At 44.1% G+C, this 17243-nt stretch overlaps 1 protein-coding gene across 2 annotated transcripts; it reads right to left on the reverse strand.

The window, feature by feature from the left end:
- Nucleotides 1–9814: 9814 nt before the first annotated feature.
- Nucleotides 9815–16947, reverse strand: SIKE1 (suppressor of IKBKE 1). Of its 2 annotated transcripts, none has more exons than XM_040998892.1 (5): nt 16722–16947; nt 16454–16559; nt 14664–14806; nt 11734–11847; nt 9815–10675 (listed from the first exon to the last, which is right to left on the reverse strand). In XM_040998892.1, the coding sequence occupies exons 1-5, from the start codon at nt 16878–16880 to the stop codon at nt 10574–10576; spliced, it is 624 nt and encodes a 207-aa protein (XP_040854826.1). In that variant the 5' UTR covers nt 16881–16947; the 3' UTR covers nt 9815–10573. The 2 variants fall into 2 exon arrangements, with proteins under 2 accessions (XP_040854826.1, XP_040854827.1); XM_040998893.1 differs by having other exon boundaries at nt 16454–16552; nt 16703–16947.
- Between the last annotated feature and the right edge of the window lie 296 nt (nt 16948–17243).

Consider the following 17243-nt stretch of genomic DNA (forward strand, 5'->3'; position numbering starts at 1 on the left):
AGGACAGTTTCTATTTTTATATTATGTCCTTCTTAGGAAGAGTAAATGGGGCCCTCTTTTATAAAATGATATAAAAGTGGCTTGAAAAATTGTCCACATTTAATGTTTCAGACCTGGGAAATATATCTAGGGTAAAACATTTCCTAAGGCAGAATCTTTTCATAGGAATTAATGTTGTAAACAAAGTTGAAAATAAAACATATAAGAAGAATTAATGTAAATAATTAAGCCCTATAATGCAAATTGTTTCTTCTTTAAATGATTAAGATACATTGTGTAAATAAGAATAGTGTTGTAGGGACCTGCTGGCTGTGTAGTTAGGCTGTGTGAGATTATCTTTGATGAAAAAAAGACAATATTATTATTATTCTTTTTGAGTAAGGAGGTAGGGGAAATACCTCTCGAAGTGTCCCAATTGGGAGTGGGAGAAAACTGTGTAGGTTAAGTAGCTGAAAGCTGGTATGTGTTGGCAACACGGAGCCGAGCTGAGGGACTAGGGTTATGAGACAGAGGAGACAGACAACACACACAACACATCAAGGCTCATTCTTGTGAAGTGAAACCCTTTATTCAAAGTTGAACTGCTCTTATATAGTCTGCTTGGCCCCTCCCAGCACTTTCCCAATGCTTAAGCAACACCTAAGCTCCCGGGAAGGCATGCAAAAAGGGGAAGCAGGAAGGAGGGAAATTGCAGTCAAGCCAGGGGCTAAATGTATCAGGCCATGATTGCCCTTCCTGTTACACCTTTGAGAAACAAGCTGAGCTATGGAGTTAACCCTTGGGAGACCTGGCTGTGCAGGTATGTGGAAATGCCTGGTAAAGCCAGTCTTGATTGGAGAGACTTGAAATCAGGCCAGCAGAGTAAAATGGACTTTTCATTTCAGATTTTCATGTTTAAGGGAATTTTCATTTCTGAAAGGGCTCCCCTACACTGAGGTTCTCATGTCACTTTGGCTTCTTGGTTCTGCCAGTTAGATTTTCCTTGTTTTGTGCATGCCTCTGTTGGTGACTTGCAGTTCTCTATACTGGATTTCCTTTGCATACACATGGCCATGTGCTAAAAAGCAATGACTTTTAAAAATGTGGTCAAACCTATTGGTAAAGCATAAAAACGGAAAATTTTCAGGAAAAGGAGAAGCATAAAAGAGGGGCATATATTTGGGGCATCAACAGGAAATCCTAGGCCTGACGCAGTAGCCTGTGGCTAAAGTCCTCCCCTTGTATGCACCGGGATCCCATATAGGTGCCAGTTCATATCCTGGCTGCTCCATCTCCCTTCCAGCTCCCTGCTGAGTCTTGGGAAAGCAGCCGAGGCTGGCCCAGAACCTTCGGACCTTGTACCTGCATGGGAGACCCAGAGGAGATTCCTGGCTCCTGCCTTAGGATAGGCTCTGTTCCAGTCCTTGTGGCCACTTGGTGAGTGAATCAGTGGGTGGAAGATCTTTCTCTTTGTCTCTCATTCTCTCTGTGGATCTGTGTTTCCAATAAAAATAAATTAATTAAAGTAATAAAGAGGAAATCCTGTGAAAGAGCAACCCAATATTAATATTAATGTAATCAAATGTTAGAGTTTAATACCATATAAAATAGAATACACGGCTGGGCTGGGTTGTGCTACAGCAGGTTAAGTTGCCTCTTGCATATTTGAATGCTGGTTTGAGTCTTGGCTGCTCTACTTCTGATCCAGGTTCCTGTTAATGTGCCTAGAAAAGTAGTGGGAGATGGAACACATGCTTGGGGCTCTGCCACTTATGGGGGAGATCCAGGCTGATGGAGATTCTGCCTGCTGGTTTCAGCCTGGCCAGGATGTGATCACTGTGGACTTTTGGTAGGTAAACCAGATGACTGAAGGCCTCCTGCTTTATTTTTTTTTCCCTTCTTTTCTCTGCTTCTTGACCTTTGAAATAAATGATAAATCTTTTTTTCTATTTTTAAAATTTTATATAATATTGTTGACACAGTTGAGAGGGATCCATGCCCACATGGGCCTCAAGTTAGGGTGGGGAGGCTCAGGCATGGAGGAAGGTGGATGAGACCCATACTTCTTTTTTTTTTTTTCTCCTATGTCCACGGGTAGGAAGCAGGAAGGTCCTTTGAGGACACCCTAGAGACCCAGATATGGAGAGGAGTGTTTAAAGGGTGTTATTTGGGTGGTTTTGATAGCTCTGAGAAGTTAGGTTTGTTGCTCCAGGGTTAAGAAAATCCTTCCAAGACTACTAGTTGACAAATTCCACTTAGTGCATCTACAAACACAGGAAGATGCTGCAAAGCTTGGCCAGGAAAATTGTCCAACATGTTCTGCTTTCCATCCTCTGATGAAACAACTGACATCACTGCTGGCTTAGATGAGCTGGTCCTCAGGTGCCCTGTGTACATCTGGACATCCTGTACACTGCATAGGCATCAACAACTGAGGCGACCCATTCCTGATACATGCACTCCAAGGTTGGACCACACATTCTGTGATTTTCTCTTTGACTGGGGCCTGAGTCTGGTGTTCCAGTCACAGAATCCTCTCAATAAACCTCTCCTGGGGCTCAGCTCGATAGCACAGTGGTTCAAGTCCTCGCGTTGCACATGCCAGGATCCCATATGGGTGCCGGTTCTAATCCTGGCAGACCTGTTTCCCATCCAGCTCCCTGCCTGTGGCCTGGGAAAGCAGTTGAGGATGGCCCAAAGCCTTGGAACCCTGCACCCACATGGGAGACCTGGAAGAGCTCCTGGCTCCTGGCTTTGGATTGGCTAAGCTCCAGCGTTGTGGCAGCTTGGGGAGTAAACCATCGGATGGAAGATCTTCCTCTCTGTACATCCACCTTTCCAATAAAAATAAAAATAAATCTTAAAAAAAAAAGAAAAAAAAATAAACCTCTCCTGGGGTGATCTCAGACTTGACTCATATGTGCCAGCCAGATCAGGGTCTGATCTGTTAACTGCAGCCAATGCATGTACCAGTGAATGCAGCTTGGTCAATTCTGCCTCAGCCCCATACCTCACACAAACTGACAGGTGCTGTGGCCTAGCCCAGCCAGCCTCAGACCCTGTACTCATACATAGCAACCAGTCCCACTACCTAGTTGGGGTGACGCTCAGTAACCCCACCCAACCTGACCCCAGTACTAGTTTTTGTGTGTGCTGGTCTCTGCTTCAGCCTAGGACATCCTAGAACACAACCCATCTAGTTCTGCATACCCATTAGTGCTGTTACTTAGCTCACCCAACCTGCTCCCAGGTCTGGGCCTCACGCATGCCAACAGGTGCAGCTGCCTTGTATAGTCTGGCCTACCCCCAGCCCTTGTTCTCAAACTCACCAGCACTAGGTATAGCCTAGAGGAGTGTGCTCACAATTCCCCTGCCAGGCATGGTCCCAGCACTAGACTTTGCACCTGCCAGGGATTCTGTGGTCTAGCCTGACATGACTCACATCCAATCCTGGCACTTGCCAGCTGGCACTGTGACCTAACTCAGTTGGTCCACACCTATTCTAGCTCTCACCTATGCAGACCAGTGAGTGCAACAGTCTAGCCTAGGTTGGCCTGTCCTAAGACTAGCCCACCCTCAGTTCCCAGCTCTCAGACTCACCAGTAGAAGCAGCAGTGCACTAAGAGAGTCCTCAGAGTTCCTCTATCTGGTCTGCTTCAGTCCCAGTCTTGCTTGTATCAGCTGGTGCTGTGGTCCAGTCTAGGATAGAACCACCAATCCTAACACTGGTGGATGCAGCAACCTAGCCCAACCTGGCTCACCCCCAGCCCGCATGTGACCTGGCAGATGTTATGGTCCAATCCAACCTGACCTGTACTCTGTCCTGGTTCTCACTCCTGTCAGTGTGTGCTATGAACTGACTGCCCAGCCTAACTGGGGACCCAATTTTCACATGTGCCAAAGGGTTCTGTAACCCAGCCTGGTCTGGCCTGCTCCCAGCCCTAGCTCTATGCTCACCAGCAGGGGTTGTGTCTAGCAGTGGTGTGTTAGTGGGTGCTATTTCCCATTCTGACAAGGCCAGACCTCAGTCCTGACACTCAGCAGTGAGTACTATGGTCTATCCCAAATGGCCCATGCCCATTCTGGCTCTCACCAATAGATGCTACAGCCTAGCCCAGCCTGACTGACCCAGACTCTGCTCCTGTGTGACTTGGCAGGTGTTACACTCTAACCTGGCTTGTCTCACATACATTCTGACTCTTGCTAGCACCAGTGGGCACTGCAGCCCAGTCCAGTCTGGTCATCCCCAGGCCCAGCCTACATACATGCCAACGAGTGCTGCACCCTTGCCCAGCCTGGCCCATCCACAGCCTTGGTTCACTCAGCAGAGGGAGCTGTATCCCAGCAGAGGAGTCCCCAGAATTCCCCTAGAGGACCTGTTTCCAGCTGCTAGTAGGTGCCCCAACTCAGCCTGAAATGGCCCAACCATAGTCTCAGCTCATGCTGGTGGGTGTTGTAGCCTATCCCAGTTGGGTGTAGCCCACTCCTGTCCTGGCTCTTGTGCCAGCAGCTACTGCAACCTGGCCTCGACTGGCCTGTTCCCAGACCTGGCCCACACAAATGTTGATGAGTGCTTTGCATGGCTTGCCATATTCCCAGTCCTGGTTCCTGTGCTCCCTAGTGGGAGTTATGGGCTAGACTAGTAGGGTAGTGTCCCAAGTTTCCCCACCAGGTCTGCTCCCAGGTCTGCATTACATACATGCTAATGGGGACAGTGGCCCTGCTTGACATGGTCCGCCCTCAGTCCTGGCCCTGGCATGCACTGGCAGGTGCTGCATCCTGGCCTCACCCAGCCTTCTCCTAGCTCCAGTCCCTGTGAGTGTCAGGTGAATTCCTATCATAAGAGTTCTGCCTTCCAGTCTGTGTCCAGTTATCATGCCCAGCTTTTTCACAAACTGGTATATACTGCAGTCCCACAGGGGCAAGCCCACAAGTCCCATGCTTTCAACTCTGCACCAGCTCTTTAAATTGCTGTTCCAAATTTCTGTTGATTTAAACAATGTAGTTTGTGATAATTGGTAATGACAGTCATAGAAAATCACTATACACAGAAACTACGGAAATATCCTGCTTATGCTTATACTTTTTCTGAAAAAAAAAAAAGATTATTTATCTAAAAGGTAGAGCAACAGATACAGAGATCTTCCATCTGCTGGTTCAGTCTTTTTTTTTTTTAAGATTTATTTATTTATTGAAAAATCAGATATACAGAGAGGAAGATTTCCATCCAATGATTCACTCTCCAAGTGAGCGCAATGGCCGATGCTATGCTGATGCGAAGCAACAGCTGATGCTATGCCGATCCGAAGCCAGGATCCAGGAACTTCTTCCGGGTATCCCACGCGGGTGCAGGGTCCCAAGGCTTTGGGCTGTCCTCGACTGCTTTCCCAGGCCACAAGCAGGGAGCTGGTTGGGAAGTGGAGCTGCTGGGATTAGAACCGGCGCCCCTATGGGATCCCGGCGTGTTCAAGGCGAGGACTTTAGCCGCTAGGCCACGCCGCTGGCCCTGGTTCACTCTTCAAATGGCTATAATAGCCAAGTCTGGGCCAGCTCAAAGCTAGGAGCCAGTAATTCTATTTGGATCTCTTATGTGGGTGGCAGGGTTGCCAGGCATATTAGCAGGGAACTAATCTCTAACCCAAGTTAAGACATTCCAACCTGAGTGGTAGTAAAACATACAACAGAGAGAATGTAGGATACCATAAATTCACCCGTTAATTCCACACTCATTACGAGGCTACATCAACTATGAGTGAAGTTGTTATTTGAAGCTCTAAAATTCTGTCTCCTTTAGCCTTTTGTTCAGAGTCATAAAAGAAAAAGCATAATCTACTTTCCACTATGAATAATAGTAGACAATACTCCTCAGTTCACTCTGAAATTGCCATTAGACTTTGCAGTGAAATAACTGCAACATAGGAAACATGACAGCTTATAGTTAAATGTGTTTAATATAAATGAAGTAGGTGGGTCCGGTTCAGTAGCCTAGTGGCTCAAGTCCTTGCCTTGCATGCACCAAGATCCTATGTGGGCACCAGTTCATATCCTGGCTGCCACACTTCCCAATCCAGCTTCATGCTTGTGGCCTGAGAAACAGTAGTGGATGGGCTAAAGCTTGGCACCCTGCATCCAGGAAGAAGCTCCTGGCTCCTGGCTTCAGATCAGCTCAGCTCTGGCTATTGTGGCCACTTGGGGAATGACTCAGCAGATGGAAGATCTTTCTCTCAGCAGCTGGGATTCAAATCAGTGTCTATGGCATAGTAGGCGAAGCCTCTGCCCGTGGGTGCCAGCATCCCATATGGACCCTGGTTCCAGACCCAGCTGGTAGGAGACCTGAAAGCAGCTCCAGGCTCCTGGCTTTGGACACGGTCAACTTGGCCATTGTGACCATCTGGAGAGTGAACCAGCAGGTGGAAAGTCTCTCTCTGTCTCTCCTTCTCTCTGTGAATCTGCCTTTCCAATAAAAATAAATAAATCTTTAAAAATATGGTTACTATTAGAAAAAAAAAAAAAAGAATGCTGGGACTGGCACCATGGATCAATAGGCTAATTGTCCACCCTGTGGTGCCAGAATCCCACAAGAGTGCGGGTTCATGTCCAGGCTGCTCTACTTCTGATCTAGCTCTTTGCTAATGGCATGGGAAATCAACGCAGGATATCCCAGATGTGAGAGACCTGGAAGAAAGTCCTGGCTTCAGCTTTGGATCAGTTCAGCTCTGGCTGTTAGGCTATTTGGGGCGTGAACCAGCAGATGGAAGGCCTTCACCTTTCTCTCCTTTATTTTTTCCTTTTAAAATAATCTGCCTTGGCTTGAATCTTGGTTCCAGTTTGAACAAATAGCCTCTTTGTATCTATCTGCAAAATGAGGAATGTTTGAAATGGAAATTATGTAGTACAGTACATTACACACAATAAAAGCATTGGATAAATGGCCATTACTGCAGTACTAGCTATACTCGCTTTGTGTAGTACCTAGGTTTTTTAGTTATCCTCTTACCAGTTATTGTCTTTATTGGACTCTCAAGTTTAAATAAGGCCCTTCTTACATATACTTCTACACTGTGTTGTGATTATATGTACATGTCTCTTACCAGGCTTTTTTATGAAAAGTATCAATGTCTTTTGTGTGTGTGTGTGTGTATTTACTTTATTTTTGATGATGATTACATAGTTGAGAAAGGTGTATATCCATGGGAACCATTGGTTAAGGTGGGAAGGGTCGAGGAATAGGGGGAGATGAGACTATTGTCTCCAATTTTCTTTGTGTTTTTCCTGTATCTGGGGGAAGGAAGAGGAGAAGCTGTGCCCAGTATCAATGTCTTTTTATAACTTTAGGAAGAATCTATTCTTATTTGAAAGGCAGAGTTACAGAGAGGGAACAGAGGTCTTTCATTCACTGGCTCACTCTTTAAAGAGCTGTAATAGGCAGAGCTGGGGCTGGTCCAAAGCCATGAGCTTCCTCTGGGTGTTCCATGTGGATACAGGAGCCCAAGGTCTTGGTCCCTTTTCCACTGACCACTAATAAGGAGCCAGATTTTAAATGGAGCAGCAGGGACTTGAACTGGTGCCCACAGGAAATGTCAGTCCCACAGGCAGAGGCTTAGTCTATCATTCCACGGCACTGGCAGCTTTTTCTTAACTTTTACTGAAGTACTGAACATGTAAACTAGGCAATCTTAAACTAGTGTCCTTATAAGTAGTTGGGGATTATTGGTAAAACACAAATTCCTGGGTCCCATCCTCAACCCTGTATTTCTGGGTCACTGAAGCACTTTGAGCAACACTGAAATAAACCTGTCTGAATCAAATTTTGGCTAAGTTATTAATCCAAGAATTATATATAACATTGATGTAATGCACAGCTTACTACTCTGAGACTTTTGATAGAATTACACTGCTGAATAGTGTGCCAATTACAGATTTATGAAACTCATGTGACCATTTTGCAAAGTGGCTACATATGCGAAAAACCTTCTGCACCTCCTAGTAATTAAACTCATTACTGAGAAAAATGAGCTAATCTTCTCAAAGTGAAGTTTCTATTAGGAGACACGATCATGTATTAAGATTTTGCAAACCAGTCAAGTTCCTGTAGTTACCGAAAATGAAACTAATTTCCACAGTACACATTCTGTTTCCATTCAACTTTCTTTCCTTTTAAGATGCATTCTATTGATCTAAAAAGCAGTTAGATGGACAGAGAGATGAATCTTCCATCCACTATTCTACTTCCAGAATGTCTGTAACTGGGCCAAAACAAAGCCAGTAGCTTCATCCTGGTCTCCCACATGGGGGTAGGGACCCAAATATTTGGGTCATCTTCCCTTGCTTCCTCAGATGCTTTAGTAAGGAGCTGGGTCAGAAGTGGATCAGCTGGGATTCAAGTGGGTGCCAGTGTTTCAGATAGCTTTACCCAAATGTCAGAATACTGACCCTTATTCAATTTTCTTTATTTTTCTTAGAAAGGAGGATATACAGAGAGAAAGAAGGATCTTCTGTCTGCTGGTTTACTCCCCAAATGGCCACAACTGCTAGACCTGAGCCGATTCAGAGTCAGGAGCCAGGCTCATCTTCCCAAGGTCTCCCATGTGGGTGCAGGGTCCCAAGGCTTTGGGTTGTCCTCTACTGCTCTCCCAGGCCACAAGCAGAGCTGGATAGGCAGTGGAAGAGCGAGGACATGAACCAGCACTCATGTGGGATCCTGGTGGTTGCAAGGTGAGGATTTAGGCACTAAGCCATTGTGCCGGATCCTCAATTTTCTAACTATATGTTATAACATCAACTCTAGCCAGAATGTATATTACCCTCCCTCTCTCCCTGCCCTTATAGTACATTGAAAACTCTATTTTTCAGGATTTTGACTTCCCATATGGAAAAATTAAGCTTTATCCTGATACTTGAGATGCAAAGAACTTCATAAACAGTTCTGAAGGAAGACAAAGCAGATAAGGGACCTCAGCAGGCCATTTGACTACTATATCACTCTGTCAAATTTCACCATGGCAGCTGGCACATGGCTTAACGTATGTATCTCCCGAATCTACTTTTGGGGCACTACAGGGGCCTTAAGACATCAAGCCAAATGGCTGCATTAAGTTTAGTCTTAGGAATGGAAATAAAAATGTTCATATTTGAAGTGCTTTAGTCAGATTCTTTGCAGGATATCAAACAGAAATTTGATAAATTCTAAGATGACAGACAACTCTCCATTAATGTTTACTAAGCGAGTAAAGTCCACTGGTACTATTGCAATCCATTGCTTTTAGGACATCTTGGAGAGAATGTTTCTAACTTCTGTAGAACAGTGTGAAAGAAACTTTACATCACATGTAGCGCTAAGGAAAACTCCTTTTTAATACTCTTTCCCATGCATTATGGTGCTTAATATTACTGGGTAACAGTGATGAGTTTAGCATTCATTATTTCAACTATTTTTTTTTGAAACCTAAATAGTAGTATAACATGAGGTAACTTATAAATTTTAAATGTGAGTACACTGAGCTAAGGAAGTGAGTTGATGAGTGGATCTGGCTGACCACCTGGCATTCGAGATTGTTTCTTGTTGCTTACACAGCATTATAAATGTAATGATTCTTAATTGGATAATAAAACTGCTTCTGTGTGAAAAACATCTAAAACCTAATTCCTAATACTAGTAACAAAAGACATCCAATCAGTTGGGGGTCCTTCATTTTAAAATGGCTGTCTTAGATAAATTCAATAGAATGTAGTTTCTAAGAACTGTGATGTGAACATTTCTGTGATGTTTTTCACACTGAGATATTTGGCTGTGAAGATTTCCTACTGCAGCAAAAATGAAAAATGTTCACTCATATTTAATGGAATGAAAACCATTGTTTCTTAAGCATTCAGCCATTCACACATGTGTATACATATATACAGTAAAGCTTCCTCAGCATTCCTTGAAAAAGGTGACTAGTGCATTATCACTGGGGGAGAAAGCAGCTGACGTACTTTCAAGTATGTTTCTTGGGAACTAACTATAAGCTCTCTCAATTTAAGAGTAAAGACACCAGACACAAAATGCCAACTCTTAGCACCAGAGACTTAAAACTTCACAGGTGAAGGATGTTACAAATAGGAGACTCTGCCCTGCAAGTTCTATGCAGTTGCATTCCTTCCGTCAAATAATAAAACATAAAATAAAAAAATAATAATAAAAAGGAAGAAAAAAAAGAGGTTTATGCCAAATAGATTTAACAAGTTAAATAGTTTTAAAAATCCTTAGAAGTGTGTTTCACAATCTTATATAAAATAAAGTTCCTGGCTTGTGATAAGATGCTTGAAGTTTCAGAGATGTGGTAAAGAAAAATGAACTGAAAATAACAGTTTGTAGAAATTCAGGTCCCAGAATAACAGTTGGAAGCTGTCCTTTGCAGAAAGGAATGGTGTAATTCAGTGTGTATTCTCACCAATACACCTGAAACTGTGGACAGCCAGTATCAACTGGTATTCTAAACTGCCACTTGAGAAGTTTAAATCAAGTCTGGGGCAAGAAACTGAACAGACAAGACTTGAATGGAGACAGCAGCTTCCTTCCTTGGCAATTTCCAGACATTATTCCAAAGTTCAGTTACTTGATGGCTTGGGAAACTGTGTCCACGGAGTTTTCCTTTCTGACCTGAAGTGACTCACTGCTGATAGACAATAATTCTCGTAGTTCCTTGTTTTCAAGCTGGAAAAAAAAAAAAAGAAAAAAAGAACAGATGTATGTTTAGCTCAAGGATTAGCACTACTAAACTGCCTCAGGATGCATTGATTTAGCCAGGAACAGAGAACATATTCTTATTTTAAAGTTATCAGGAAGTTAAACACACACACACATACAGGCTGAGCATTTCCTAAAAGACTACTTAATAGCTTAGTTAACATTTATCGAGAGTTAAGGCTACGAAGAAGACATGAGGTCCCTTGAGGAATTTATCGTTTTTCATACCCTTGATGCTTCTCATGAGTTTAGACTATTGTTTCTTCTATTTTTCTTTACAGGAAAATTCCGGGAAACTGTACTCTTCAGCCTCACCAAGAGGTCAGAGCTCATGAGCAACAAATTTACCATATGAAGCGCTTCCCCCCCACACTATCATTTCACATCATGTAAGTTTTAGCCTTATTCTTTCCACTAGGCACTGCAGCGGGAACTCTCTCACAGGCAGCTCTTTTCGTTCTTCCCTTTTATATATATAGAAAAATATTGTTTGGAAAGAGTTAACAGAGATTTTCATTCAGCTGGTTCACTCTACAAATGGATGAAACAGCTAGAAGTGAGACAGGCCATGGCTACAAGTCAGGAATTTCATCCAGGTCTCTCACGTGGGTGCAGTGACCCAAGATTTTGGGCTACCTTCCAGTGCTTTCCCAGGAGCATTAGCTGGGTTGGAAGTGGAACAGCTGGGACTTGAACTGGCAACCATAAGGGATGCCAGCAATGCAGACTGTAGCTCTACCTGCTGCACCATAAGCCATATGACTTCTTATGGCAGAGGGGAGATATTCGCTCATGTATAACCTGTTCCTTTCATTCTACATTCTTAATAGAATATATCAGCCTCTATGTAGTTCTTGGTTGGTACCTTCACAGATGGCTGTTAGAATGTTGCCTTTCTTAAAAAGCGTATGAAGAGTGTTAGTATAAGAACACATACATAAAAATATATAAAACACTGACAGGCTCATAGTGGCATACATTTCCAGTTGTACAAAAACAGGAATATTGTGAGTTTAAAATCTTACCTCTAATTGGGCTAATTTTTCCTGAATCTTACAAAACTGATCATCATCTACCTGAACTGCTTTCCTCATCACTTCTCCCATTTCGCAGATTCTGTCAATCTGACTCTCAATTTCCTATAAAGAAATTAAAAAGGGAGAAAGTCATTTACAGATATGACGTGCACAAGAACAAATGTATTAGCAGTTATAAAGTTCACTTCACAGTCTACAAATCACAACGTGGTTACACCATAATTTGAATCATCAAATGTAAAACCATAATGGAGTATGTTTATGGTATTCACAAAGATATTTAAATAATTGTTAGAAAGAAATCTATTTACTAGACAGGCTAAGAGAGAGCAACAGTGCAAGTGAGAGCCAGAGACAGTGAGAGCCCACTCTTACCCACCTCTCCCATCTGCTGGCCAACTCTGAAATGCGTGCAATGGTTGTGAATGAGCTGGTTTGAGCTGGGAGCCAAGAAGGCAAACCAGGTCTACAAAGAGGGTGGTAGGAACTCAATTACGTGAGCCCTCACTGATGCCTCCCAGGATTCTGTATTAGCAGAATCCAGAGCTAGAGAAAAGGTATAGAAGCCGAGGACTCCATATTTATTTGTTTTTAATTTATTCTCATCGGGAAGGAAGATTTACAGAGAGAAGAGATATAGAAAATGATTTTTCCATCTGATGGTTCACTCCCCACATGGCCACAATGACTGTAGCTGAGTTGATCCAAAGCCAGGAGCCAGGAGCTTCTTCTGGGTCTCCCACACAGGTGCAGGGTCCCAAGGCTTTGGGCCATCCTCCACTGTTTTCTTCGGCCAATATAAGGGAGCTGGATGGGAGGTGGAGCATCTAGGACACGAACTGGTACCCATATGAGATGCTGTGCTTGGAGGAGGAGGTTTAGCCAGTTAAGCCAATGTACTGGCCCCAACGAGGAAGTCTTAATTTCTAGGCTAAACATCTGCGCTACAAGTTAAAAGATCAACTGTAGTCTACACACAACTGAATTTTGGACAGTATCTTCAGGTGGCTGTTCTAAAATTAAATTTTAATCCTTTTACTTGTAAAAAGTTTACTACAATCTCAGGTGCTTTTACCTTTGGTCCTATTTCTTAGAAAGTATTTCTAAATGAGCTAAAGCTTGTCTTCTCAAGGTTCATGTTTTCTCTTCTGAAACCTGCACCCATGTGGGAGACCTAGAAGAAGCTCCCAGATTGGATCAGCTCTGGCAGTTGTAGCCATTTGCGGAGTGAACCAGAGGATGGAAGCTCTTTCTGTCACTCCTTCTTTCTGTAAATCTCCCCTTCCATTAATAAATATATATGTGTGTGTGTATATATATATATATATATATTCAAAATGCACTCAATGGAAGCTAAGATGAAATGTTATTATTCGCTCCATTTCACTATAGCAAACAATGAGGCTCCAATCTACAAACCCAGGATTCAATGAGGAGAGTACACGTGAATGTACAATGAAGCTAGGAAATTCACAGTGAACATAGCAACAGTCACTGGGGTCTCTCCAATCAAGTCATTAGCTGCGAAGTGTAGAATTATAACATTTCTTTAAAGTTATACTTGCCTCCTCTCACAACATAGTATAATGCTATTTCATTTTTTTTGAAGGTTTATTTTTTATTTGTATATGTGCTGCTGAAGCGAGCACTATTTTTTAATTTGTTTGAAAGGCAGAACTAGGGAGAAATGGAGACAGAGGTAGAGATAAACACAGAGAGCATTTTCTATCTGTGGGTTCACTCCTCTAATGATTACAGCAGCCAAGGCTGTTCCACAACAAAGCAGGAGCCTAGTGCTGCTTTTAGGTCTCCCACGTGAGTGCAGGGGCACAAAGATCTGGGCCATCTCCACTTTCTAGGTGCACTATCAAGGAGCTAGATTTTAAGTGGAGTAGCCAGGACTCATACAGGTGCCCATACGAGGTTCTGGCACTTCAGGCAGATGCTGACCCTGCTAGGCCACAACACTGACCCCTAATTCATTCATTTTAATAAAGGTTTATTGCCTGCCTGCTCTGTGCCAAGTACTATGTTAGGGATTAAAATATGAATTCGTATTTCATAGTACAGTAATGTACGAGTACTAATCAATGAAGCATGAGTATTCCTCAAAAAGTTCATGTGGAGTTAAATGCTAAGTTTTTTTTCTTTTTAAATTTAGTCTTTTGCTTTTAATTTTTTAAAATAAGCACTCTAAATGAACTTTTTTTTTTAAAGACTTTCATTTATTGGAAAGGCAGATCAGATGTACGGAGAGAAGGGGAGATAGAGAAATAACCTCCATCCACCGGTTCACTCCCCAAATGGCAGCAATGGCTGGAACTGAGTCAATCCAAAGCCAAGAGCCCGAAGCTTCCTCTGGGTCTCCTATGCAGGTACAGGGTCCCAAGGCTTTGGACCACCTCTACTGCTTTCTTAGGTCAATAGCAGGGAGGTAGATGGGAACTGGAGCAGGTGGGACATGAACTGTGCCCATATGGGATCCTGGCACTAGCAAGGTAAGGATTCAGCCACTGAGCCAATGCACCGGGCCCTCCATGAACTTTTTAAGATGTCTCTTATTGAGCAGCTCCAACTCTTACTAACATTATTTGCTGGGAAAGCTAAGCCTTCATCAACATCTTGAAAAGAGATCTTAGTGAAGGACAGAGCAACCTTAGTCCCATTTAAACAAAAGGATCTCAGCAGCCTTCCATGCCCTTTTTATTCTTTATAAGGAATATTATGTAAGAAAGAATATTATATAAAATAATACTTGTATTATTTTATTCTTTATAGTCTTTATAAAACCACAGCAAATAAATACTGAATGTGATAAACCTTTTTCTTAAAAAAAAAAAAAAAAAAAAAGTTGGAATCTAAAACAAACTCCAGATTTTCATTTGGTTTGTCCAGAATTTGTCACCCCGGTTTCTTACTGCAGAGTGTGACTGGTGAGCTTTCAGGACAGGCTCAGCATCCACCGCCTTCTTAGCGACCATCAGCTGTAACATTTGTTTCCGGTATTTGCTCATGATGAGTTCCAGCGCATCCTGGTGTTCTTCCAGTGAAACCCAGAGCTCTATCAAACGAACAGAACAGTGAAGGCTGAGCAACAAATCCCAAAGCCACACTATCGACAGCTGGAATTTTATGACACTCCCTGAGACACTGTTAATCATGTTTAAGTCTACGAAATCAAACTGTTGTTGTATCTATATTTAAGTCCACCAAACAGACATTTTAAGATCTACATGAAGAGTAACTATCTAGCTAGAGGTAGCACAGTTTAGGGAAACAACCTATAATGTGTAATCAGAAAACACTGGTTTGGCATTCAGTGCTTGGCCTGATTACTCATAAGCAAGCAAGCAAGTCCTTAAGGTTTTAGCTTTTCTCCCCCAAATATTTATTTTTAAATTATTATTGGAAAGTCCGATTTACAGAGTCAGACAGAAACATTTTCCATCTGCTGTTCACTCCCCAAGTGGCCACAATGGCTGGAGCTGAACCAATCAGGAGCCAGGAGTCAGGAACCTCTTGGGGATCTGTCAGGTAGGTGCAGGGTCCCAAGGCATTGGGCTGTCCTCTACTGCTTTCTCAGGCCACAGCAGGGAGCTGGATGGGAAGTGGGGCAGCCAGGACACAAACCAGCACTCATGTGGGATCCTGGTGCTTGCAAGGTTAAGGATTTAGCCACTAGGCTACTGTGCCAGGCCCAAGTCCTTTAATTTCTTTGAGTCGCTTTCTCTTTTCTTTTGAAGATTAATTTATTGAAAGTCAGAGTCACAGCAAAAATGGGAGAGGGAAAGAAATCTTCCATCATGTGGTGCACTCCCCAGATGGCTGCAGTGACTGGAATTGGGCCCTGTCTACATTCCTGGATAGCTTACCTCAAATGAAGGCACAAGGAAACAAGGTAATGACATAAGCTGAAGCCCTCTGTAAGCTGCTATGCAACTATTACTATCAGAGCCTTTGACGATGGTTATACATTAGCCAGCTAAAAATATATTAAGCCTAAGAATAGTCCTCAGTCCAGCACAGTGACTCAATGGCTAAATCCTTGCCTGTAAGGGCCAGCAACCCATATGGGTGCCAGTTTGTGTTCTGGCTGCTCCATTTCCCATCCAGCACCCTGCCTGTGGCTGGGAAAGCAGTCGAGGATGGCCCAAAACCTTGGGACCCTGCACCTGGACGGGAGACCTGGAGGAGGCTTATGGCTCCTGGCTTTGGAACGGCTCAGCTACAGTCTTTGTGGCCATTTGGGCAGTGAACCAGTGAAGTAAGATCTTTGCCTCTCCCCCTCTCTCTATAAAGCTGATATCTTTCCAATAAAAATATTTTTTTAAATAAAAGAAAACAAATAGATATCCTTAGGAAAAAGTTCTGCTCTTCCATCTTGCATAAGAACCCCAAGTCTTCTATCTTCAGTGTCTTATGACTATCTGAACATTAAATTTTAAGTGCTTAAGGATATACTCTCTGGTCATGCAAGCCTCCACCTGGGGATACCTAAAAATAAAGCCATGCAATGTCAATCTGGTAGACAAGTAGCTTATAAAAACAAGCTGGAAACTGCTCATGTGGTGGATTTAGTAACTGGGCCGAGAGGGCATACATTCCCTATTAGAGGTATTGACCTGAAACCACACCCAGGGATGTGTTAGGGTAGCTGTGCCATCAGCAGACAGGAACCAACCCTAACTTGCACCAAAGCCGGACTCACCTCTGTTCTCCTGCTGCAGGTCTCTAATCTGGGTATTTTCCTGGGACAGCAGAATGTGGGGTTTGTACTTGGCTGCATCCTTCGCGTCGGCTGCATCCTCTGGATACTGCACAGACAGTCAACAGTCAGCAGGGCCGGGGCAGGAGCCAGAGTTCCCGGGCACGAGTGTCAGCCCCAATACCTCCACCCTGAGACCAGGACCAGCTCCGGGCCGAGGTCCGCCCACTCGAGCCCTTCTGTACCCCGCGCCCGCTGGCCTCCGCCTGACCTGGTCCGGAAGCGCCGTGCCTGCCTCGCGCATAGCGGCTACACGCCGGTGCAGCGCCGCGGACTGATCCACCAGCGACTCGGCCGCCGCATCGTGCTCCCGCAGCCTTTCTAGCAGCGTCTTGGCGTCGGTCAGAATCTTCTCGATGGTGCAGCTCATGGTGACGGCGGGTCCACAGCCCTGGCCGTGCAGCTGGGACCTGCGCTCAGCCCTTCCTCGGACCTGTCTCGGCGCTGCTCGCGTCACATCCGGTGCGTGCCCGAGGCGCCTGCGCAGTGGCGGCCCCGTCGCCGTGCCCTGCGGCTGCCCTGGCGCCCCAGCCCTGCCCTTGGCTCGCCCTTGGCTTCCTGGTCCGCAGCTCCGGGTCAGGCTGCTGTCTGAGGTGCTCCTCCCACCACTGCTTTTGATTGATATAGGTGGCCGTTCTGTGACAGGGCTCTGCTTTTTCTTTTTTCATTTAACTTTAAGAAGACAAAATATACATATGTTTGCCACCAGAATCATTGTTCCGTTGTATGGCTT

This window comes from Ochotona curzoniae, unplaced genomic scaffold (assembly GCF_017591425.1).
Source record: "Ochotona curzoniae isolate NIBS_2020 unplaced genomic scaffold, NIBS_Ocur_1.0 scaffold_1037, whole genome shotgun sequence".
Classification (NCBI taxonomy): domain Eukaryota; kingdom Metazoa; phylum Chordata; class Mammalia; order Lagomorpha; family Ochotonidae; genus Ochotona; species Ochotona curzoniae.

Coding starts and splice junctions, on each gene's coding strand:
- SIKE1 (XM_040998893.1), bottom strand. CDS start 16,880: ATGAGCTGCACCATCGAGAAGATTCTGACCGACGCCAAGACGCTGCTA. Junction 14,807..16,453: donor CCTGCAGCAGGAGAACAGAG/GTGAGTCCGGCT, acceptor TTCGTTTGATAG/AGCTCTGGGTTTCACTGGAA. Junction 10,676..11,733: donor AAAAATTAGCCCAATTAGAG/GTAAGATTTTAA, acceptor TTTTTTTTCCAG/CTTGAAAACAAGGAACTACG.